Source organism: Platichthys flesus, chromosome 5 (genome assembly GCF_949316205.1).
Source record: "Platichthys flesus chromosome 5, fPlaFle2.1, whole genome shotgun sequence".
In the NCBI taxonomy this organism is placed as follows: Eukaryota; Metazoa; Chordata; class Actinopteri; order Pleuronectiformes; family Pleuronectidae; genus Platichthys; species Platichthys flesus.
The window spans coordinates 2214904-2239187 of NC_084949.1; the positions used below are offsets into that span (position 1 = coordinate 2214904).

The 24284-nt window shown below is 41.6% G+C and overlaps 1 protein-coding gene across 1 annotated transcript; it reads left to right on the forward strand.

The window, feature by feature from the left end:
* Positions 1 to 89: 89 nt before the first annotated feature.
* zdhhc5a (zinc finger DHHC-type palmitoyltransferase 5a) lies at positions 90 to 24039 on the forward strand. Its single transcript, XM_062387444.1, has 12 exons — positions 90 to 672; positions 5986 to 8042; positions 10975 to 11096; positions 11395 to 11552; positions 12016 to 12188; positions 12750 to 12852; positions 13143 to 13234; positions 14346 to 14472; positions 15394 to 15502; positions 15591 to 15700; positions 17605 to 18716; positions 19718 to 24039. The coding sequence occupies exons 2-12, from the start codon at positions 7879 to 7881 to the stop codon at positions 19953 to 19955; spliced, it is 2508 nt and encodes an 835-aa protein (XP_062243428.1). The 5' UTR covers positions 90 to 672; positions 5986 to 7878; the 3' UTR covers positions 19956 to 24039.
* The last annotated feature ends 245 nt before the right edge of the window (positions 24040 to 24284 follow it).

Here is a 24284-nt window from a genome sequence, read left to right on the forward strand (position 1 = left end):
GGATTTATGGACACACATGCCAACTGCCAAGGGGCACTAACACACGCACCAACACACCCAATCGGGAGAGATTAAATGACAGCAGGGTCTATGAGGTAAACCCACGGAGGTTGAAGAAGCAATAAGAAGACGCTTGCGGTTTGATTGACACAATTGTTGTCCAATCAATGCATTCTATAATTGCGACAATTCTGTGTTGGACCCTGGCATCAGTTTTGCAGCGCTGACAATTATGTCGGTTTGTGTTCATCTCGAAGCCACAGATATAACGGATACAAGAGAAGAGCACATCGTTCTCTCTGGTGATATTCACATGGTTTTCCTCAGCTGCTCTTCCGTGCAGGCGGAGCGACCTGCAGAAGACTGCATTCTATTTTTTAAGAAGTTACAAGCCAAGCAGCTCCCACCACCGGCTAACAGCTAGCTGCCTGTAGTGAAATAACGTCAGACGTATTGGTGCCTGGCTAGCTAGCGTACTGCATATCTGTAAATTAGCCTAGCGCAGGGGTGAGCTAGCCACCGGAGCCTGCTGGCACCGCTCAGTGACTCTCCTGTTGGTCTTACTGGGATCTTACGAGTTGCCTGTGTGGACTCTACAACCAAGAGGAAACGAACAGTGGCTGAATCCATTCACCGAGTTTGGACTGTGGGAAACTGCAAAGCCCCTCGCAGGTGAGATGGACTGTTAGCCTGCTGCTAGCCAGGGCTAAGCAGTGCAAACCGGAGTAGCTCGAGGCTAATGTTAATGTTCCATGGAGACAACATCATACAGTAATGTGCCTCTGAGCCTCACGTGCCACACTGTGTCATGTTATCGCCTGGACCACGGGCCGTGTTTATGCTTGTGTGCAGTACATTTTCCACACGTACGGTGCGTCCACCGTGATGGAGCTTGTTAAATTTATAAATCCCATGAACGTGCTGCTGTGACTCAGTCAGATCTCCACCCAACCTACCTTAATTTCATCTCTATGGAGTCGTAATTCGTAAGTAAGCTAGCTAATGTTTAAGTAATGCCGGGAGTTAAATAACACGTCAGTTTGCTCCTCGTTCCAATAACGATCGTCCCCGCCCGGGTTTCCTCAGGACCCACGGTACACTATGGCCTGATTGCCGTTATGAAAAACGTTATGCCGAAGAGCATTTCCCTACAATAATCAGAGCAATCAGATCGAAAAGCCTCTGGACGATTAATTTTATAAATGTAAGAGTGGATCCCACAGGGATTCTGGAATAGGTTGTTAATGCGTGTGTATTAGCTTATCAAAGCCATCCCTGGGAAATGTAAGGGGTTTTGTGGTCTGACCTTCTCTGATGAAAGAGAGTGGGCCGTGTTCGCGGAGCTTAATCGTGCTCACTGAGCTGTCAAACCCAGCGCTGCAGGGCCGCCCAACTCGATCCAACATGGTTTGCTTGTCACCTGGCTCAGCTGATATCTGCCAAGCAGCCCTGCTTACATTTGAGACAACCGTTATCATTTTCATTCAAACTTTCTATTTTAAATGGAAAACCCCCCTCTGGATTGGATCTGGAATTATATTGGAGGCATCAGGCTCTTTTGCGGGTTTGGTGGATATACAGAGGCCCTTGATTGCAGCGGCTCATATACACACCCAGTGTTCATGTGTAGGTGCTGGTGACGCTGAAGGCTTCTAAGAGGGTGCTTTGCTTTCTGGGCTTTTTCTAGCTTTTACCACACTGGAGGTTGGATACTCCCCCTGATGGAGTAAGGATGGACACTGTTCATCATGGAAATTACTGGTTGTGTTAGGAAACAAGTATGGTATTTATTTATTGAGAGCACTTCAACATGCCATCTTGGATGTAGACCGTTATATGTTAGTCCGGGATTTATTGACAAGCTTGCTTTTGGTAAATGCAACCCAGGTTTTTATTACAGCATGTCAAAGCAGATGCTATCTTTATACCAGAGTGTATGTTCAGTATTTGGCATCATACAATGCGGGGCAGCATGACAAGTTTATGCAAATATTGGCTGATAAACGAGAAGCAATACCTTGCTAGTTTGCATGAGGAGGTGCATGTGTGTGTTATCAGACTATTAAAAAATCCTTTCCACACCTGAACATTGGGCCTCAAACAGGTTGTGCGAACAAATTTGTTCTTAAGTTGTGCATTCAACAATTTTCTTACAGGTGCAAAAGTTATTTAAGAGTGGTCCAGAGACCTGTTGTAGGAGTCATGAGAAATTGGTCTGCTGTATTTCAAATGAAGATTTTTACAAATTAACTGTATATTTCATTAGTTTATAGCAATTATATATCAGTATTGTGCAAAACTACACCTCATAAATATGTTAACGTTAATCGGTTTAATTGCAATTTTGAATTAAATTATAATTCTGAATCTATTAATGTACCTGATATTTGTTTACAATGTCCCGAGGAATGTTTGATACCTAAAAGTTGCCAGGCCATGTAAGCTATGATTGATGTTGTGCTTAAACTCCCTGCTTTTATCGTATCAAACTTAATATTGGTAGTGTGACTAAAGACTCTGCATTAACAATAAGGATTTTCTTTTTTATTCCACTGCTGATTCTGCTAAAAAGTGACTCTTTGATGTCAGTTTGATGAATTAACACTTCTGACATTGGGCTGGAAGCGTAGCCTTATATGGTATAATTGGGGTGTTAATTTGCTATCCTGGTATCCAAATACGCACAGATGGCATTCATCATGTTTGCCCACATAATTTACACACTTTTCTGAAGATAGAAGCCTTTGAATCTGATGTGGCATGTTCTTATGAACTCACAGCATAACAAATGTAAGAGAATGTTTTACGATAACATGAGGTATTCATGTTCTTGGATGAGGTCCATTGACTCGTATACTAATATCTTATCTGTTGTCTCGCGTTTCAACATGAACAGTTTCCGGTTATTGGATCTATTACATTTCAATAATTATGAGATTTTAAGACTAACCAAGAAGAGACAATGTATGTGTGTTTTGACTTTGGTGACCACACACTCAAATATTTATAATAAAACGCTCAAAATAATGCAAAAGTATTTTTTTCAAAGTGAGCGTTGTAGTCAAAACATGAAGAAATCATTTGTGTGTGTTTATTAAGCCGACCCTACAATTTACAGGTGTGAACCATTTAAATATTTAGCAGTATGTCTCATACTGTACATGGAGACCAATGGCTCCTAATCGGATTTAGGCTCGTTTGGATGAAACAATGCTGTAGCTGGTCTTGTACGTTACTTAGATTGGAAGAATGCTTCAAGATTTTTATTTTTATTTTATTTTATTTTTCAAGATTGTTTTTTTATTTGTCAAATGCACAACAATAACATTAAGCAGTCGCTGGCAGTGAAATGCTTGAGTCTCAGGCTCTCTTCTAACAATGCTCAAGTAATTACACACTATACAATAAAATAAGATAAAATAGAATATCAAAATAGGAATAATGTATATATATATATATAAATATATATGAACAGCTGATGAGGAGGAGTTCAAAAGTCTTATGGCCTGGGGGATGAAACTGTCTCTGAGCCTGGTGGTGCGGGCCCGGATGCTGCGGTACCGTCGGCCAGATGGCAGCAGGCAAAAATGTTTATGGCTGGGGTGAAAGGGGTCTTTAATAATCTGGCTGCTCTTCTTCCTGCACCGCTGGGTGTAGAGGTCCTCTATGGATGGTAGCGCTGTCCTGGTGACGTGCTAGGCAGACTTCACCACCCTCTGTAAAGCCTTACGGTACAGGGCGGTGCAGCTGCCATACCAGGCGGTGATGCTCTCTATTGTGCATCTGTAGAAGTTGCAGAGAATCCTGGAGTCCATGTGGAGCTTCCGCAGCCTGCGGAGGAAGAAGAGCCGCTGTCTGACCATCTTTCTGATGGAGTCTGTGTGATGGGTCCAGGTCAGGTCATCAGTGATGTGGACCCCGAGGAACTTGAAGCTGCTGACTCGCTCCAACGTGGCCCCGTTGATGGAGAGGGGGACTTGTTTTTCTCCTCGTCTCTTCCTGTAGTCCACGATCAGCTCCTTCGTTTTGCTGATGTTGAGATGGAGGTTGTTGTCCTGGCACCAAGATGTCAGGGCTCTGACCTCCTTTCTGTAGGCCTTCTCATCATCGCCGGTGATCAGGCCTATGACAGTGGTGTCATCAGCAAACTTAACGATGGTGTTGGATCTGTGGGTGGCCACGCAGTCATGCGTGAACAGGGAGTACACTTGTGTTTGAAGGACATTTCATTTATTGTGTACCTCTGCCCAATACCTAATGTTTTAATGGCATACAGAATTATGCTTCTTTACTGTATAAGGTGAATGAAGCAGCAGTAATAGATACGAGAGTAAGACGACAGGTTCATCAATCATGGCTCTGTCTCTGCAAACCATCTCTGGTTAAGCTTCAGAGCTGATCTGTTATAAATCAAAGAGGAGTGAAATAAGAGGCAGGTGCTGGCTTTACCAGGTCTTTGGTCCTATTGAGAAAGAGGATCTCTTATAGTCAAAGCTCAGTGTGCATGCATAGTATTGTGTACTTACACATGCCTTGTTTTGTGTGGTAACAGCAGAAAAAAGAATCATCAGAGGGTCGCCCTGTTTACCTCCATCAGTTAATGCTAACTTTCGCTATAGTAATAGTGCAATTTCATAATTACATGTCATCATTAAGTAATATATACCATATGGTGAAGATTTATTGGTAAATCTAAAGTTGTTGATTGTTTCTGTAATGTAACTGGTTATAATTACAATTGACCACACACACTTTTACAGTGTCTTCAAAGTCATGCGAAAGTTTAAATGCAAAACTCTAATGACACTCGTCAAAGTTATATCAGCATGATAAAAATAAAAGCAACATATCCGACAACATGCCTGACAGTGTCAACAGAAATTTACAGTTCACCGTCAGATCTAAAAAACAGTTTCAGTAAGATTTTGAACAAGATGCTCACTGAGCAGGGTTAAGTGGGATTTGAAAATATTTTCTTTTATTTCTTTCTCATGTAGTGTGTCATACTAGAAACTTAGGTGTCCTTTTAAAAAATAATAGCATGTTTTATTTATTTATTTAAAAAACATCTTCCATGGAGTTTCGTCAACTCGTTGATGTCTTACAGTAGGAACACAGCTTGCAGCGCTCTACCAGAAGAGATGAAGATGCACATTAATGTAAAAATGGCAAAGTAAAAGAAGGATGGCGCTTGTCACTAGGTGGAGATGTGAAAAAGATTAGAGTTTTTAAGCCATTCTTCATAATCCCCGACTCTATAATCCCTCATCTGTCAAAGTGACCATTTTAACAGACAGACAGATATCTTGTAGTCTGACGCCAGTATTAAGTCTTTTTGTTAACCGTTGCCTATTCAAATAATAAAAACATATCTTTTGGAGGGGAGGGGCTTGAGGTTATTAAAACATGCATCAGCCTTGGTGCAGGTATGGCCAAACTGTTTTTCTTTTGCTTTTATTAGGATCTGGGACCATCGACAATGAGATGATTTTAGTCGTGTAGTTCAGTCAACTTAGTCTGGACCAATAAAAAGAAAAGGAACAGTGACATCATTGCTTTGGAAATGTTTTAGATGTCCACATAGATCTGTACTTAAAGGTGTGTGAAAAAGTGAATGACCGAAAATGCAGTTTGCTTGTGGATGTGAGGTCAAGGTAGCAAAAATGTTGGATTTGCAAAAGAAAACTTTCTTCATTAAAAATAAATAAGTTAGCGTGGACAAAGCCTCATGCTTCCTTTTTGTGCCTCCTCACTAGCAACAGCTGTAGCAAGATATCTCAAGAATGCCTGGCATCATGATGCTCTGCAAATTCCTGCAGTTGCATTTGGTGGTAAGCGCACAATGGTAACAAAAGTTGTCTAAGGGAGCATTTCCCCCCCTACAAGTTATTATAAAGAACTGGTGATTGTTATGGTTTGGTTCCAATGAGGTGTTTACGTACTGGAGTATCTGCTCTCTTACCAACCCTTTCTTTCTCTCATTAGGTGTGGTATCCTGTCCATGATCCTGATTTCCGGACTTTTTTCGTGACCCAGAATGACTTGTTGAGTCGCAATACTGCCAACTCTTTGTGTGGTTGACATACTCAAAGGGATCAACATCACAAACAAGAAGGCCTATATTCAGCATTGGATGTGGAAAATGTCCTTGCTGTTCTGTTTTCAAGCTCGGTGAGGGATACACCAAACCTGAAATGCATCAAGATTCTTACGGCTAGAAGAGTCCCCTCAACACTCAACGGCTGCATTTTTTCACATTTATGACGAGATACATTTTGGGCCAGACAGGCTGTTTCATCGAAGGGATTGTAGTGGGGGAGTGTTTTCCAAGCCTGAGTGACCTCTTCCTGGGAAGGAAATAGAGGAAAGGCCCTGGACGTTTCTGGAGACAAGGGCAAAGAAAGAAAAGGGATCGTTGCTGGGAGGCCACCAGTTACGTAACTGGCAGCTGCAGTTGTCCACCAATGGAGTGGAACAAGGAAACCAATGGAAGGAGCTGAGTTGTTCTGTGTTGCCTTGCTGGTTGACATGAGAAAGGCCATTATCTGCTCTGTACATGTCCTCTAGACATGATGGATGAACACTGTAATTTTAGCTCTGTCTCAACTATTTAATTTACATGGATACTGATTGGTGTTCTACTGGATTTTTCTCACAATGTGCTGGAAAGAACCACACCATCAATTCCAGATTCCACATACCCGTTGCAGCTGGCAAGTGAGGTGGTTTAAATCAGCCACCGGCGGGGTTTAGGGATGCCCCGACACAGGAAAACCAGGCTACTCCACTGGCCCACTTATAGACTGCTGTTTCTAGTACGAGTGCTGGACTGAAAGCGACAAGGTCCTTTTTTTATTTTACAAGACCTTCTTACACAAAGCTAACCCTGCCCAGACTGCTGTTCTCTCGATTCTGAAAACTTCAAATTTGAGGGATTAGGAATCTCCACACACAGACTTAGCTTCATTTTAGGTATTAATCTGCACTTTTTGAAGGTGAAAAAGGTCATTGGGATGTAAAAGGGAAAGCACTTATCTCCTTTTACCTCTCACTTCTTTCATCTTTTCATTTCGTCCTCTTTTTCTTATTAGTCAATCTCGTACCAAACAGGTTTACCTCTGCCAACTCTGGTACCTCACTTAACCCCCATTTAAAGACCAAACAAATGAACTTTGACCAGTTTTCTGTATTTTAGCTATGCTTAGATGGCACAAATCACAAAATAACTAATTGTATGTGCTCTCTCAGAAGAGATCCAATGGGTTTTTACATCTACTTAAACAGACATATTTTGCATTGCACTATTATCATGACTTTCACCAAGCCTTTATTCACCTTGCTATGTATATAGTAAACTTACTCCATTTTAACTGGTGTTAAGGGTCTTGTGTGAAATGGACCTCTAAGAATGATCAGTTTCTATTGTCTTTTATGACTATGGCTTGTGGAACACAGTGTTGTTTATGTGCCTCCAACTTGTTTACCCCTTTATAATCTGTGGCTTATTTGTTCATCCCGCCTTACCACCTGCTTTTGAGGCTGACAGGGAAACAAGGCTTGTACAACTGAGAGACTTTTAAGCTTCTTTGAATCTTACAGACAGTAGATCTGGATTGACTTAAGAATCTAAAAACAAGCACCACTCCTCAAATGAAGTAGGAACTTTTTCCTTATTTCCACTTGAAAGAGGAAACCCTTCTCAACTGTTCCATCATTTCTTTTGTGCACCTTCTTTGCATTGTTTTCCTTTTGCCAATCTCTTATTTCTACTTTCAATCTAAAAATCCACTCAATGCATGTAAAGAAACATTTAAACTTTAAATACAGATTGTTTGACATAGCAGTTGTTGTACATACAAACACAACACACAGGAAGTGATGCTAGGTGTCAGCAGTAAGAGTGGAGGGCGGGGTCCATCTTCGTCACCCCTCCCCCACACAGTGGTCCCGCCCAGCAGACCCCTGCGACCCTCCCGCTACGTCCCTGTGTCGGCAGCCACTTTCTTCCTCGTTGGTTCCACCACGCTGTTCTTCTGCTTTACGTAAGTGGCCATGTTGCATCAGTCTCACACAAACACCATAGCATGTCAGTGAAAATAGAGTTGATTTAGTATTTTCTTTTTAAATACAGGGTGATGGCCTTCTGATTCAACCAGTAGTTGTTTGAAATGCAAATATATTAGCAAATTTAGATTTTTTTTTTTATATAAATCATGCTCACAAAACAATCAACCACATTTTGTGCATTCATTGAGTCAGCAAATTATGCAAACCAAATTGTGTAAGGATTCATGCATCACGAGATATAGAGCTTTGCATTTGTGGTTTCCCTGGAGGCAAAATATCCAAACATTACAAAGCCAATCAGGTTCTTATCCAAACCAGTTCACTGACTTTGATTTCAAGCACTTTAGCCACTTCTGATTGATTAGCTTTATGTCAATTTAGGAAAAGGACATAGGTCTAAAAATCAATTCAAAAAATGTATTGACATGTCAACATAGCTTTAATTTTACGCAGATGATGTGAACCCAATTTTTTTTAAGAAGACCATTTGACAGCAGATTCATAACCAAGATATAGGAGTGACTGAAGGCAAAGCCATTTCATAAGCTATTTAATAAAAGATAATTGTGAAAATTTTAACTGATTAGACCAATACAGTTTGGCGTGTGTGCTTGTGTGTGAGACTGATCTTAAATTGGAGGCAGTTTCTTTAATTTCTAAAGTTTTAACGTTTAATGAGATGATTTTACAGGCTTTCATTGTGTAGTTAGACTTTGTTTAAAGATGTTCTTTAGCTAACCCTTTGCTAACCCTTACCCTACAGTCTTTCAAGACATGTCTTGATATTGAGAGGTGTTGTTAAAAGCTTCTGTCCCGCCTTTCAGACCTGGTATCCAACCTAGGTAATCCTGTCACAAGTGGTCAGCTCTAAGTACCGGTCGGAACACACCAAAATTCATGCGTCCTGAGATCCAATCTCCCAGACCACTTTAGATTTTAATTTTTTTTTTCAGGCTCTGTTCTCTTTAAAGTCCTCTCACTCACTGAACTAACACAGCTGCAGTAGTGTATGTTCTTTAATAATGACATCAATGCTGTGGCCCCCCAAAAAAATAGGTCTTTCTTCACCTCCACCTCACTAACAAACCCCTCATTGTCGGGGTCAGAGAGTTGCGCTTTTTCTTTTCATTGCTTGAGGCTGATTCACCCGAGAAACCCATTGGTCAGCAGGACAATTGAATAATGGTTATGTGTGCTAATTTCTTTTCTCTTTTCTCTTTCCTGTGCTAATTACCTTTTTTATTTTCTAACGGCCATATCTAAAGAGTCCTTGAGTCCCGTGAAAGATATTATTACCATTATTTTTATTATTATTAATAAAGTGAACATTGCATTCAGATGTGCGTGCGCAAGGTTTTATTGACATTTTCGTCTTTTGTGGTCTAGTAATCTTTTAGTAATGATCCTACGCACTGTTTTATAAATGAGGCCCCAGGTCTGTACAAATCTTGTATTGCATGCCCCTGAAGAGGTATCTGCCTTGGAGTTTCCACATCGCTTCTAATGAGTATGTTTTTAATCATATCTTGGCTCATAGTATTGTTGCTACTTATGTTGTGCTAAACTAACATCATGGACTGAATTGAAGTTGTTTTCACATGTACTGTAAACACTGTCACAATTTGTTCCTCAGTGGGGCCATCAGCTCTGAGTGTTTCTGACAGAATGCTAAGTCGCTAATGTTATAGACTATCATCACTAATCTTGCTCACACCTCACTCTAGAGATTGTTTGTGTGTCAGAGATTAAGAGTGTGAAAAAGGAAAATATAGTGTTGAGTGTGAGTATGTGAAGCAGTGTCTCTGGGAGAAACCACACATATGCACTTAAGGTGTAACAAAATCAGATTGACAGGCGCGCGTGTGTGCGTGCGTGCGTGTGTGTGTGTGTGTCCTTGCTTGCATGACTGTGTGTGCGCGCCCAAACACGCTCTTGTATGTGTGTATTTGTTGGTGCATATGTGCCCATGTGAGAAAATCTAATCTGTGTGTTGTTAATATGCGTTTCAGATTAGAGAGGAGAAAATAGGCCAACATCTGTCACCCTGACAAAAGCCCCTCATCCAGTCTCTCACAGTTCCTTTCTCTCTGAGTCTGTCAGTGTTTTTATCCTGGCAGTCGGTTTCACATTCACGCTTATTCCTTTTACGAGTGAATTAATACAACATTTACAAGTGCCTGTTAGGAATTATCTATTAAAAACAGAAAACATGATTTTTTTTCAAACTAATAACTTTACTGGCTTCAAATAGTATTTGGGTTATTTTGCTCTTTTTGTCACTATATTTAGTTGAAGATTCAATTGTACATTCAATTGGTAATTACCAATACAATAGGTCCTTTGCTGTGTTACATTATTTGTGGTTATGTTTATCCTGTTTGAATTGGGATGTGTCTTTAATATGAGTCCACCATGGGTAAACTGAATTGACTGGACAAGTTTAGAAAGGCGCATACCTGTGTTTTTACAAAAGTCACTTTTCAACACTTTGCAGACCTTGGTAATGATATTGTGGGAACCTGCACAGTGGTTTTTGTGGATTTAATTTATTCGTTTGAACTGCTTCCCTCTGTTGAGCACAAAAGAGTTTCAATCTGCATAGTACTGTGTGGTGTTGAGTGTTGATGAAATAAAAATCATAGGCTTGGTTAGTGTAAGGCTACTGCAAAATTCATAAACTGTAGTGGTCTGAATACTTTCTGAATGCACTGTTATAGATGAATTTAATATGAGCCTGAAAATATATCCAAGCAAGCATATTTTGTCTTGTGACTGAATGTTGTTTTACCAATGACACTGTAGGTTATCTTCAGGGTCATCACTTTTATTGGAAGGGAACCATAACATAAGACAGAATTTCTATCCATTTTCCTGTGTGTCAGACATTGTCTTTTCTTTTTGGTGCAGGTGCCCATGGCTTTCAGAGCGCTTCTCAGTAGCTGTGCCCATCTACAATGGAGTCATCTTCCTGTTTGTTTTGGCTAACTTTTGTATGGCCACATTTATGGACCCTGGCATCTTCCCAAGAGGTTTGTGCATGGGTGGTTGAATTTTATTTTGTGGATTTACTGTCGCCAAATTGTTATCAACATACTGTCTGCAGTAGGTTCATAATTCTATTGTGGCCTTAATTCAATGTCTAATTGAATTAATTGATATCTTTAGTATAGGCTACAATATAACAAAATGTGAAAGAATAAAGACTTGACTAATGAACTGTAGAGGATTTAAACTGAGGGATTTTAATAAGGCCAATTTATGTGTCTCATGTGGATTATGGTTGTGTGTGGACATTTGATTCCATGCGTCCTATTTCCATCTCTGCAGCCGAGGAGGACGAGGACAAGGAGGACGATTTCCGTGCTCCCCTCTACAAGACAGTGGAGATCAGAGGGATCCAGGTCAGGATGAAGTGGTGTTCAACCTGCCGCTTCTACAGGCCACCACGGTGTTCCCACTGCTCCGTCTGTGACAACTGTGTCGAGGTGAGCTCATGGTTCATTAACATAGAATCATTTTAGACAGTACTCGTGTACACATTCTCTGCATTATCCTGCACCATCAGCACTAACTCTTACTCTGATATGGGACTGCATTTATAATTTCAAAGCCAATCCATACCAGTTATTTGCAACGGAACTACATTGACAACACTGGAACTTTCTTTTAATCATCTGTGGTGGGAAGAGCTGTGTGTCAAGTAAAAATACAACCATTAGCAGCTCTTTTTAGATGCATGATTCACCCAGATATGTTTTTATAATGACACAAAGACAGTTTTTCTCCAAACTCATTTGAGTGTATAGACTCCAGTCACAGCAGGCATACCCATAGTGGATTGGGTTAAAATCAGTTGATAATCTAAATGGATGGTATTCGTGTATGCAGCCACGAATACCATTTCCTGAACTAGTAGTCTTATGTCTGTGTGTTTAAACCCTCATGTAGGACTTTGATCACCACTGTCCGTGGGTGAACAACTGCATCGGTAGGAGGAACTACCGCTACTTCTTTCTCTTCCTGCTGTCTCTGACGGCTCACATCATGGCCGTGTTTGGCTTTGGACTGCTCTTCATGCTTTACCATCGGCAGAACATTGACCGCCTGCAGGCCATTGTCACGTATCCTTTAAGGACCTTTTCCAAGTAATGTTTTTGTAATGGTTGTATTATATGTCCTGAAGATACAATTGTAATATGAGGACTTAACTTCCAACGAAGATAAGTCATAAACAGAGTCTACCAGTCATATTTTTGGGAGCATTTTTTTTCCTCGCCAGAAACTTTTGGGAAAATTAAATCCAAAAATGTAAATGATTCAAAAGATGGTTAAGTTAGGCTGTCAAAGTTTGTCCAGAGCAACAGATTTCAATCATGAACAAATATTATTATTATTACTTCCATTATTACTTTATACACTTACTTTTAAATTTGCATTTTACAAAATGTCTTATCTATATGACTGTTGTCAAATGGTCCCAGACAGTCTACGACAAACATAGGCAGAGAGGGAGGAGGTAGGCCAGGCGACAGTTGAACTGTGGACACTGCGGACATAGACTTGTAGACAGAAAATATAAAAACCTAATGCGTGCTTTGCAATAAAACATCTTTTTATGTACTTTCTATGTGTGTCTGTTGAATCTGCTCTTAAAAGATAGTCCTTGACCCCAGTGATCTCAGGCTAGCTATAATGTGTGTTGCGGGTCTGTTCTTTATCCCTGTTGCTGGCCTCACTGGTTTCCATATGGTGCTTGTGGCCAGAGGCAGAACTACAAATGAACAGGTAGGAAACTCAGTGTTTCCATAAGTGGGATAATTATCATGGAATGCCTGAAATCCTGTAGTTGTAATACAAAGAACAATTTACAAATGTCTGCAAGTTTTTAGTCACATTATATAGAAAATTTAAATTGTAAATAATTTGTGAAAAAGTTTGTTTTCTACGTATTTGAAAAGCTGTCTCATGCTGATTTCCTGTTATAGTTATTCCATCCCTCTTTTATTTTGATCGAATGTTTTTATATCTTAGTCCTGGTTTCTCTATTTACTACTGTGTCCTTTTTCCTTCTCCAGGTGACAGGAAAGTTCAGAGGAGGTGTTAACCCTTTCACCAATGGCTGCTGGAAGAATGTCTCTCATGTCCTCTGCAGCTCCCAGGCACCCAGGTGCATGTTCTTAATTATCCTATTTGCAACTTCTCTAGCCGACTGTTCACAAGCATTACATAATCGTACAAAGTTATGTCTCTAGAGCTGTAGTGCTATCTGTTTAAGTACAGTACTGCAGCGAATCAATGACAGGCATGCATGTGTTTACAGTGGTAGAATGACTTGATGGATAGTTTCATCATATTGAGAATACTCAACTTCAGGATGAGAACATAAAATGGGTGTGATATGCTGTAATTAGCATGGAAAGTAGCAATAAAGGTGAATAAACATAAGTGTTATGGACATTTTCTGGAAGCTCGTGAAAGGAGAACTCACGCAGCAGCTGGTGTCTTATGCAGGAGGTTTAAATGTAGACTTGATGCATCAAGGAAACCAGAACGTGGAACAATAAACAAACGCCAACAGAGTAACATGAGCAATTGTCACCCCCATTCTAACAGCACATCAGTGAAAGGCTAGAATTGCTGTCACTCTCTATGTTACATATAGGTGTTCACATCCTATTGGATAGTTGAGCCTAAAGTATGCATTCCTAAATCACATTGTGTCCTCGCATCTTGCCACTGATAGAATATGCAAAAAGAGTTGAAGTTGGTGCCTCTCTGTCTGGCACACCTGAATTGGCTATGAAATCAACGAGCGTAGACACTACGATGTACTGTTGGTTGGTCCTTTAATGTATGTAGAAACTGCGGCCCGTCTCACTCGGACGTTTGCATTCTTTCATGCACCTCCTCTGGAGAAAATACAGAGGAACTGCGGAGTCCACTGCATGTCTGAATGCAGCTTATGTCTGTGGTCTGCTCGTTTTAAAAATCGGTCAAGAGTCGAAAATCCTCTAGTGTGCAGCAGCCCTTAATATATCAACCGTAATTAATGCACCTGATAACAGGCCTTAATGAAACCAATTTGTTGTTGGTTTGTGTGTCTCAGACACTTTCCATATTATTCCAAGTGTGTATATTGATGTTGTAAACCATGTTTGGATGATACCTTTGAATCAGTTAAGGTATCCATGCATTTTAAATAAAGTTTGTGACAACAGTGGACTGGTGGAGCAGGTTACTGATGATGTGTCAGCTCACTTTCTCTGTGCTCTCTGTAGGTACCTGGGCAGGAAGAAGTGTGTGCAAAGTGTTTGTGTGCAGCCTCCTTTTCTGCGGCCACAGCTGACAGAGGCCCAACTGGCTGCAAAGATCCTGGACAACGGCATACAGGGAGACCTGCACCGGGTAAGGACAGTAGAATATTAGGTACAAACTGATGCTCATCGTGTTTTAAACACAAGTTAAAGAAGGAAAATAAGCTCTTATCCTGCTGGCAAACAAGTGTTCAGATCTGCACATTAAGTTTGAATATACACAGGTCCAGATGGCAGCAAGTGGTTTAAAAGCAATTTAAAATTGAATGGCTAGAAATCCTGTAAGGTCACATTTGTAAACGCAACTCAACCATATCTATCACCCTAGACATTTTCTGATGTTTCATAACAAAGTAAACATAAGACAGCATCAAACAAGACTTATTGTCATTATTTATGCCAAAATTAAGATGGTGTAATATTTTTGAATAATTGTAATGTAATTTTCTACTGTTTGTGTAATTTTTTTTTTTAAACCGCTATAATAAAAAAAAATTAAAAAATGTTGAAAATAGATCAAGCTGCAGGAAATTACTCACAACATGGAGTACTCAGTGCAACTTTAGAAAACAAACTTTTGCATTGCAAATACACTTAACACAACAACATGCTGCAAATAGCATGGATGACAATGCAAGTGTTTCCCGGGTGCACACAAGTATTTGCATTGTGTTAGTCTATTATATTTTGTTAGGTGGATATTATTGATGATTTTTGGTGACTCACTACTGGCTCTGTCGGCTGTATCTTTTTGATATATTATAAAAATAAATGAAATAGGTTAAGTCTAAGTTGAACACAAAGGATGACTTGTTTGTCAGTTTAACAGCTGTGCTGCCTCTGTGGGCTCATATATACAGATATACCAGGGTCTGTGATTTTTTTTCTGGCAGAATGCTGATCCACAATCTATTCACATTTCAACCAAACGTATTTCCCAATTTGAAAGATACAGGCCTACAAGGTTACAAAGCACTCTGATCCTTACCTCTGTGCGCTCTTCTCTTTCCAGTCCAGATCAAGTCTGGAAATGATGGAGAGCCAGTCATGTGATGCTGAGCCGCCTCCTCCACCTAAACCAGAGCTCCGCTACCCTGGAATCACCAGAGGAAACACGGAGGGTAAAGCTCTGCTGCACGATCTTTGTCTAAACTTCTTTAAAAAAAGCATTGATCTGATTCTGTGTTGTTTTTTTTCCACTTCCTGCAGAGTGCAGTCTACTAAACAAAGCCCCTCCCACCCCCACTATGTACAAATACAGGCCCACATACAGCCCTGGCAAGAACCACACAGCACTCACACATGCTTACGCCAACCAGGTAATGCACACACAAACACTCTTCACAGAGGAGACTCATATACTGTGTAATAAATATGTGGTGCTGTGCAGAGAAGCTGTCCCTCCACCCATGCCTCTGTTTTTTTTGCATCTATTGATTTCAATCTAATGCATTTCCATTGTTGTTTTTCCTTTCGATATCCTTTCGGCCATCTTGGTTTGATTTCTCAGTGGCTTTCTGTTGATCAGTATCAGTAAGTGATTGCTCTGAAAGCATTTTCCCTTTTATTTTCACTGTTAACTTTGTTTCCTGTCCCACTCTGTTTGCTCTGGATGTGGGTGAAATACTGGTTGAATACATTTATAATGATTCGTGACTGGCTTTATCCGTTGCTGCAGTTTTGTGTGGACTGAGTGAAAAAGGAGTAGGTGAGGCTGAGAAAGAGCTGAAGAAAAAAAAAAATTAAAAGGATTGTACCTGAATCCATCTTTGTTGCTGCAGATAAGGTTGTACACAGTATTTTTACCCATGTCTGGTCCATGTTCTACCGGTCAGTCCAACACTCTGTAAGAATATTCACTTTTGTCTGAAGTTTGTTGTTCTAACTTCCATCTCCCCAGTAGTTTTCTCTTTGTTCTCCTCTCTTATTAGAAATGTGACTTAATGAATCCTCTAGATTCTCCCCAAAGTTTGTCAAAGCGAAATGTGCCCCTTTAACTCACATGACATCATCTTAAAGCCTGTGTTTTACCATCATTCTGAACTTTGCTCTGTCAGTAATGTTTTAAAGCTGATCTCCTCGTACTGATCAGACTTGATCTGGTGTCATCTGGAGATGCCTCAGACAGAAGTCAACTATTCAAACACACAGCTGTCAGAATACAGAGCGTTCTTACTGTATCAAGTGACATATGAAGTCTTACATCAGTACCTTTTAAAAGAAACCAACAATAAGACATATTTGTAATTCATTTAAATGTAGTCAGAATGCTTTTCTTTTCTTTTAGGAATGTCTGCATCCTTAAAAGATTTTTTTTTCTCGTATTACCACATGCATTTATTGTGCAGTTATTGTCTGTGTCTCTCAATACCTACCCACAGCTCTTACTCATGCTGTGATAGACGAACTTTCATATCTGTATCTGCAGAAAAACTTCAGCCATTCGACCTTCAACAGGAAAAAATGTTGTGCGAGCTCGACCGCTGCAAAAACCTCTGACCCTGTTCTTCGAGTATTAGGGATAGATAAAGGCCCCATGAATGAAAAATCCTTTAGCCCGGTTTAATCCTGTGTCCCAATGTTACCTCTTCTTTTATCTCTTGTGATAAAACCAACAGCAAACTTTTTTCTTCCTTTTTAAATCAGTTTCAAGTTTGAGTTGACCAGTTCTGCATCTTTTCACTATAAATTCTACCAGTTGGTGACGAGCGTACTGGGACCTATGCTGTTCGATTCCTCTGTAAAATCTGCAGGTGTAGGCTTTCCATGTTGAGCTGTTAGCTCTGCTGCAGGGGCGAGACACTCATTCAGCACCTTTGGCTCATGAATACACCAATCAGCAAAATCTACAGTCTCTAACCAGACAGTGTTGAAATTCAGCCACTTGTCATGTATCTGTTCATCAGTCTGTTTGTTTATGATGCTGTTGGTATTTGTAGTATTTTGCCACCTCTGGGTATTTGGCTCATTCCTGATTATCTAATGAACATCATTTGACAGACAGCTGGGATCTGATAGTGATGATTTTCATTTAATCTCTGAAAAGCATCTATCTGTAATTAGTTGAGGTGTTGTGTCAGGTCACGTCAACACTGAGTGAGTTTCAGTTTTCACAGAGAAAATACAAACTCCCACAGAGGTCTCTACTGTTATTTGTTGAGCTTCTTGTTGTTTCTTTTCCCTCCCTTTCCTTCTCTCTCCTTCATCCTCCTCCCTCCTTCAGTTAAGTCAAGGAGAGAGCGTTGGCAGTGCCAGGGACTCCTCCTCCTCCACCTCCTCCCTCCTCCAGGCCAGCCAGCAGCCTGGTTTCCGCTCCCAGCCCAGCCTGGACCGGCGGGAAGCTTCATCCGACAGAATGGGAGGGGGAGGAGGTGGGGGGAGGAGGGAGGGATGCAGGGAGGTGGTAGGGGGGGGCATACCTGGCTACACCCTTGGCGGACGCTCGTACCCCTCCTTCTCCGACCCCACAGTCCAATCTGGAGTGGCTTCCAGCTCTACCCACACCTCGGCAGGCACCGCCCACATCTCTGAAGCAACCACAACCTCAGCTAGTTTCAAGAGCTTGGCCAATCAGACTCCCCCGGCTCAACACGTGTCTCGCAATGGGAGCCTGTCGTATGAAAGCATACTGGCTGGCGGGGATGAATTTGACAAGGGGGTGGTAGTGGGTTCAGCAGCCCCTGAGCTTTCCTACGGGAGACCCTGCACACCAGTAGCAGGCAGCTACGGCGCCCCCTTCAAATCGTCACAAAAGAGAGATGCTGAGATGCACCCCCAGTTGTCCCAGTCTCCCCATCACCACCACCGCTCATCCCACCACCACTCCTTCCTCCATCGCTCCTCCTCTTCCACATCCTCCTCCCCGCCACCTCCTCAAGAGAGGGAACGCCTACTGGGTGAGCCCCAACCTGGCGCTCACACCCTATCTGCCAATCATGCCTCAGCCCCACCTCACCCACATCATCACCACCACTCCCACCATCACCACCACCACTCCCACCATCATCACCACCACTCCTCATCCTCTTCCTCCACCTCCCATCCTCCCCGTTTCTCTGCCCCTCACGCCCCACCCCACCACGCCTACCCCTACCGCACCCGCTCCACTGACACCCCTCTGGGCTCCTCCACCACCTCCACTACCCACCCTCCCCGTTCCCCACATCCCCCACCTCTGGGCAAGTCGCTCTCGTACTCAAGTGCCGCTGCTGCTGAAATGCAATACCGGCTAGTCCGCAAAGCCTCCGCGTCAGCTGGAGCGAATGCAGCTGGGGTTGGAGGAGGAGGTATAGGCGGGATGGGAGGAGGAGGAGGAGGAGGAATACAAGCGCCGAAGTGAGTATGAGTTTTGCCTTTTGTCAGGGCCATTGGTTTGCTGCTTACCCTGAAAAAATCACCCACCCGCCTGAAAGCCTGACTACCTGATTGACTGCTCCTCCTCTTCTTCCCTTCTCTCTTTCTCTTCCTCCTTCTCCTCCTCCTCCTCCTCCTGCCAGATATCCTGTGAGTTCCTCCTTCTACTCCCTTTGCTTGTCTTCTATTCATCTGTGAGCTTTGATGAGTTGTGGTCTGCTTGTTTGTTCAGGTCTTTACCATCATTTGCATCATTACCATCCTCTGTTTGGACAAAACAGTGCCTGTAGTCTACTACAGATACATCTGTAAAATTTCTACTCATATTAAATGGAACTTTAGCGTTTATTGCATGCCAACTGTTAAGGTTGAGTTCTCTGACCTGCTTCTGTGTGTCTCTGTTGCTTTTCCATCGGTTCACTCTGTTATTCGCAGTTTCGCCTCAACTGCGGGAGTTTAGCTTCTCTCTGTGGTTCTTTACCACAGGGACGTCTGACTGTTTCCTTGATTTGACCTTGATAACTAAATGCTAAGGACTGTGTCGAGATTGAGTGTTGCATGTGACAACTGTAAAGGATTGTTGAACACTGAGACAGAAGCTTTCCCACCAATAAGCTCTTTCGGCTCATTTGGAACTCTGCATGGAGGGGGGGTGTGGTCCGTTCCACTGGAGTTTGATGTTCAGTATTCAATCTCCAGTTCAGCACAAACCAAACGTAAACTACTCAACTCAACAACAGCCAAGCCACTCAGCCCAGAGAGTCCTGCTCTGGGCTGACCACTGCTGTTCTGGTCCAGTCACAAATGAACAATTTTTCTTTTAGTTGTTTTACTTGCAATTGAAAAACCCAAATGAAATGGACTCCATCTGTGAAAGCAGCTGTCGTGAGTGAGCCAGCTGTTATCGACCCTTCCATGTCCTCCGCAGATGAACTCCTGAACTGTCTCACTCATCGTTCTTTTTTGTGTTTTTCTAAAATCAGGGATGAGCTGATCCAGGTGAAACATCTGAGTCGGACCAACGGTGGTCAGCTCTTCTCATCCTCTTCCTCCTCCTGCTCTGCCCCTTCCTCTCCCTCTCACCCGGTCAGCATGTCCACTCGGCCAGCGATGGCCTTCCCCAGCGCAGCTTTGACGCAGAGCCCTGCCCACAAGCCCCAGGGCGGTGGGGTTAAGAAGGTGACGGGCGTCGGAGGCACAACCTATGAGATTTCTGTCTGAGTGGCAGCTTGTCGCCACTGTGAGGACCAATGACACGAGCTGGAGATACTGCGTTTGTTTATGCCTGACAGGGAAATTGTGTGTTTTCTTAAGACAAAAGAACAGCGACTTACATGAATGAGTGGAACTGTTTTGTCAAGATCTTACCTGTCATTGGCAGCAGGGTTAAACTGTGTTGGACTATCCTGCCTGCAGTCACCCACCCCAGTATTCTGCTGGGGAAATGACTGTAAGCCTGGACTGGTGTGAGCCAGAACTCACTGGCTCTGGGCTATGAATGATATCACTGGACAAAATACAGGCATTTTGTGGATTTTATCCTCATTGTAGCTAAGTAGGTAGCTGAGGCACTAGCATGGACAGGTCTGGCTGTTTTGTTATAAGTTTTGCAGCAGGAGGCGTTACCACTGCCAGGGTCAGGATGCTGATCTCCACTGAGGCCACCTGTCAGCTCTGCATCACAAGGTTCATATCAACACATTTGGCCTGACTCTGAAGTTAGGTTGGAATTGTTGCAGATGTAGGGCATCACTAAACAAACAACTCCAAGATATGGATGATTCTTCTAAAAATCAACAGTCCTTGGAACCCTATCAAAATCAAGGAAGGATCAGTTTGGTGTAAACTCCCCGGACGGTCAATCCGATGAAGTCAGAACCAGTGTTTTTTAATACAAGCTCTGGCCCCAGTCGTCAGTTAAACTTTTAATGACACCATGCAGCAGATGGAGCATGGTCCAAGTACACAAGTTATTTGTGTTCCCAGGTGAAGAGGGATGGCTCTAGTCTGTAAGGCAGAGGCCAGCTGTATCACTTACAGACTCCGAGTAAATTATGGAGCTGCACAACACAACGCAGCAGCTGAGTTATCAGGCAGTTAGTAGATCTGCTGAGGACAGTCTGCCCCTGGGCAGAAGCAGCTCCACGCTGTTCCTGTATGAATTGAACTGCCTTCTGATGGAGGGAGGGGAAATGTGACATGGAAAACAGAAAAAGCTGATCCCCTCCATCTTTGACTAATTTGTTGATTTATTCCTAGATGTGAAAATGATTCCATGTTTGTACAGGATGATGTGATTTTTTTTTTTATGTGGATTTTTTTAAGAAAAAAAGTGGCGCTGATACTGGACTGCAGCATGCACTACTATTACTACTTGCCACTATAGGGCCGCTGTGTTTGAACCAATAGAAAGTCAGGAAACTAAAGTGAAAAAATAAATAATGATTTGGCTTTTTTGTGGTTAATGGTGTCCTTGACAAAAGGCAAACTTTCCAGGGAACAGCTCATGGAATTACTTTTCTAGTGTTGTCATTTTTTTTATTTCACCTATTTAATTTTAGATTGTTTTATATGAATTTATATGGAAATATAGCTATTGATAAATGAAGAATTTTTAATATTGACTCAAAAGACAGTTTGTGTTAGTGTCAGAATGGGGAAGAATAAATCTAGTTGGTGTCATTGTTGGTCCACAGTTGACAGACTGTTTTCTTAGAAACACCTATTTCTAATGTCCAATGTTCCAAGATTACATTAGAATAAAGGGTGCTGGAATCACTCAGACCAGATGACTGATCTATAAGATTTACAGTAAAATGATATCTACAGTATGAGTATTATCTGTTCTTTCACTGAATATTAAGGCTACTGATGAAACAGCTGAGATTTCAAGAATTAAACGTTAAAACATGGAGAAAAGGTTTCCGACTGGAGATTAAATATCACTCTGACAGATACTTGAAGTTTAGCTCACGGTCCTCCCAATTCTCTTGATTCAACATCGGTTCATTCTTTTGATTGGAAAGGACCGCAAAAGCCACCTGTCTGTATAAGGTCTCACAATTTTACAGTTTACATCAGGAGGAGATGGAATCATAAACTTTCTGATGCAAGTTTCCTATATGATTGTCTGGAACAAGCAGGACTCTTCATCGACCTGACTGTCAAACTGAACAACCTGATGGGAAGGGACTTAGTTACATATCCAGCTCAGAACAGATCAGTGGTCAGTCTGGCTGAGCTCATGCATGAAGACAAACTTGCAGAAGGAAGTTAATTAAATAAATTGAATGAGTAAAAGTCATTACAAAAATCAACGTTACTATTTCAAAACTTAAATAGGTCATGAAAGCCAAAGTCACTTGCTTTGTCTCAAATCAGATACTTATTTTAACACATATGTACAAAGTATAGACTTACCCATGGCACAGTGCATGAATTTGAACAGGGTAGTGGTGTTGGGCCGTTATCCATCCACAGTAAATGACGATCAAAATATGACTATAATTGATGCCTGCCAAAATATTTACCACCTTCTTTGCTCACTCGGTGTATGCTGCCTTCAAATGGACCAGTTAGTGTACAAGGTGTGTTTAGTGATCAAGTCGTTCATTTGTCTAAACACTGTTGCTAGGCAACAGCAGCATGGTCACTTCTAATATCATTTATATTAACTGGCAGCATCTAGAAGCCACAGTGGCTAACAATTCAGCAAGCTAGCAAGTAACTATATGCCAGAAATACAAAGACGTACAACTGTTGGAATATCCAGACTTTCATTAGACATATTATAGAATTACAAAGAAAAAACTGACAAGAATTAAGAGCGTTAACTCTTTCTAACATTTTATGTTTAAGAAGAGGGTGGCCGTCAAATGGGCTTTTCTCTTAAATGTGGTAAACACAACACCATTTGAGGGCGGCATTAAAAATGCACTTTATTACTTATTATTGTGTATGTGTGTGCCGCCTGTTTTACAGACTGTGGACATAACGGAGCCATCGCCGCCCATGACATCTCCTCGTGCCACCTTTTTCAGATTGAATATATAGTCTCCATCGTCTGAGGACTTAGATTTCCCCAAACTTGTCTCCATGAATTAACTTGCACTCAAAATTCCCAAATAGAGACAGGACTTATATCAGAAGGAAACCCTCTATCTGGACAACAAAGTGTATTCTTCTGAAACAGAATTGACTTTCTATAATTGAATGTCCATGTTTTAGCATTTCTTGGCTGTCGATTTATCCTTCGCAGTATTGAAACAGTGGCCTTAATAATGCTGTCATATTTAAAGTGTGAACAGGGTGTGTGAATTTCCTCTGGGCTCCTAACATTTTAAACCTAAACCTCATTTGTCAGTGAAGGTGTTCGAGATACACTTATAAGAAGATTACACAAACTAAGTTGGGCTAAAAAAGGTTTAAATCAGATGTAAATATGCCATGGGATAGGATCTTAACTCTAAACACTAACAGATGAGGCCTCTAGTAGAAGAACATGTCTTCAGTTATGGAATATGTTTGCTCAAGTTTGATGAAGTGGTCGAATTTTGTGAAACAGTGTGGTAAGGCTTCTTCCTGTCCCCCGCTAAATGTTCACTATCCTTTGTTTGCTTGCTCACTTTCCCTCGCCCACTTCCAGCTGTGGTTATAGCTGACAGCTGGATGGGTGTCAGCTCTAGCAGTGCGTTGCACCCTTTAAACTGGGATTTAGATCCACATTAAGTTTACAGCACAACCTAAATCTGACTTTGAAACGAATTACACCAGCTTTATTATTTGCTGAGTGTTTGCATAAGATTAATTAATGGCCCCTGAACCAGCAACCTTTATGTAACCATGTCATCACAATGATGTAACTATGTCATCCCTCTTTAGGTCTATCTATGGCCATGTTGTCTTTGTCCAGATGGAAATACAAACAAGGAGCCACACATTACTCAGTATTGGACAGAATATGACCAGTTATATCAAATAAAGCACACTCCAGCGTCAGAGAGAGGGATATTTACAGGAAATGTGTTTTCTAATTCAGCTTGGTTCTTCATTCTACTGTAACTTGTGTCCAGTTGGAGGACAGTTCTTTGTCTGAGCGGATTGCCTGGTGGATGAGGACGGGGGGCTAGAGGTGTATGTTAGATAGCACAGTTTCTAAGACATAGCAGTGAAACTGAAATACAAGTGAAAGAAATGCCAAATATGTGGATTGTACAGTTAATAAGTGTGTGTGAGTGTGTTTGTTGATGTATGTATGTATGTGGTGGCAGGGCTGGGGGGATTGATAATAAACCTTAAACAAAGAGGTGGAACACAGCTGGTTCTTTATTTTGCTACTTTTGTTTATTTGTTAATCAAGTATTTAAAGGACTCCTCTACTCAAATCAATCACGCTTCAATGCTCCAATGTTTCATTTCTATGTGCTGAGAATTTTCTTTTAGATCTCAGTGCAACATTTGATGCAGTGGATCACCATGTTTTAATTGACAGACTGGAAAGGTGGGTAGGAATCACCGGTGTGGCCCTAGACTGGTTCAGGTCCTGCTTAC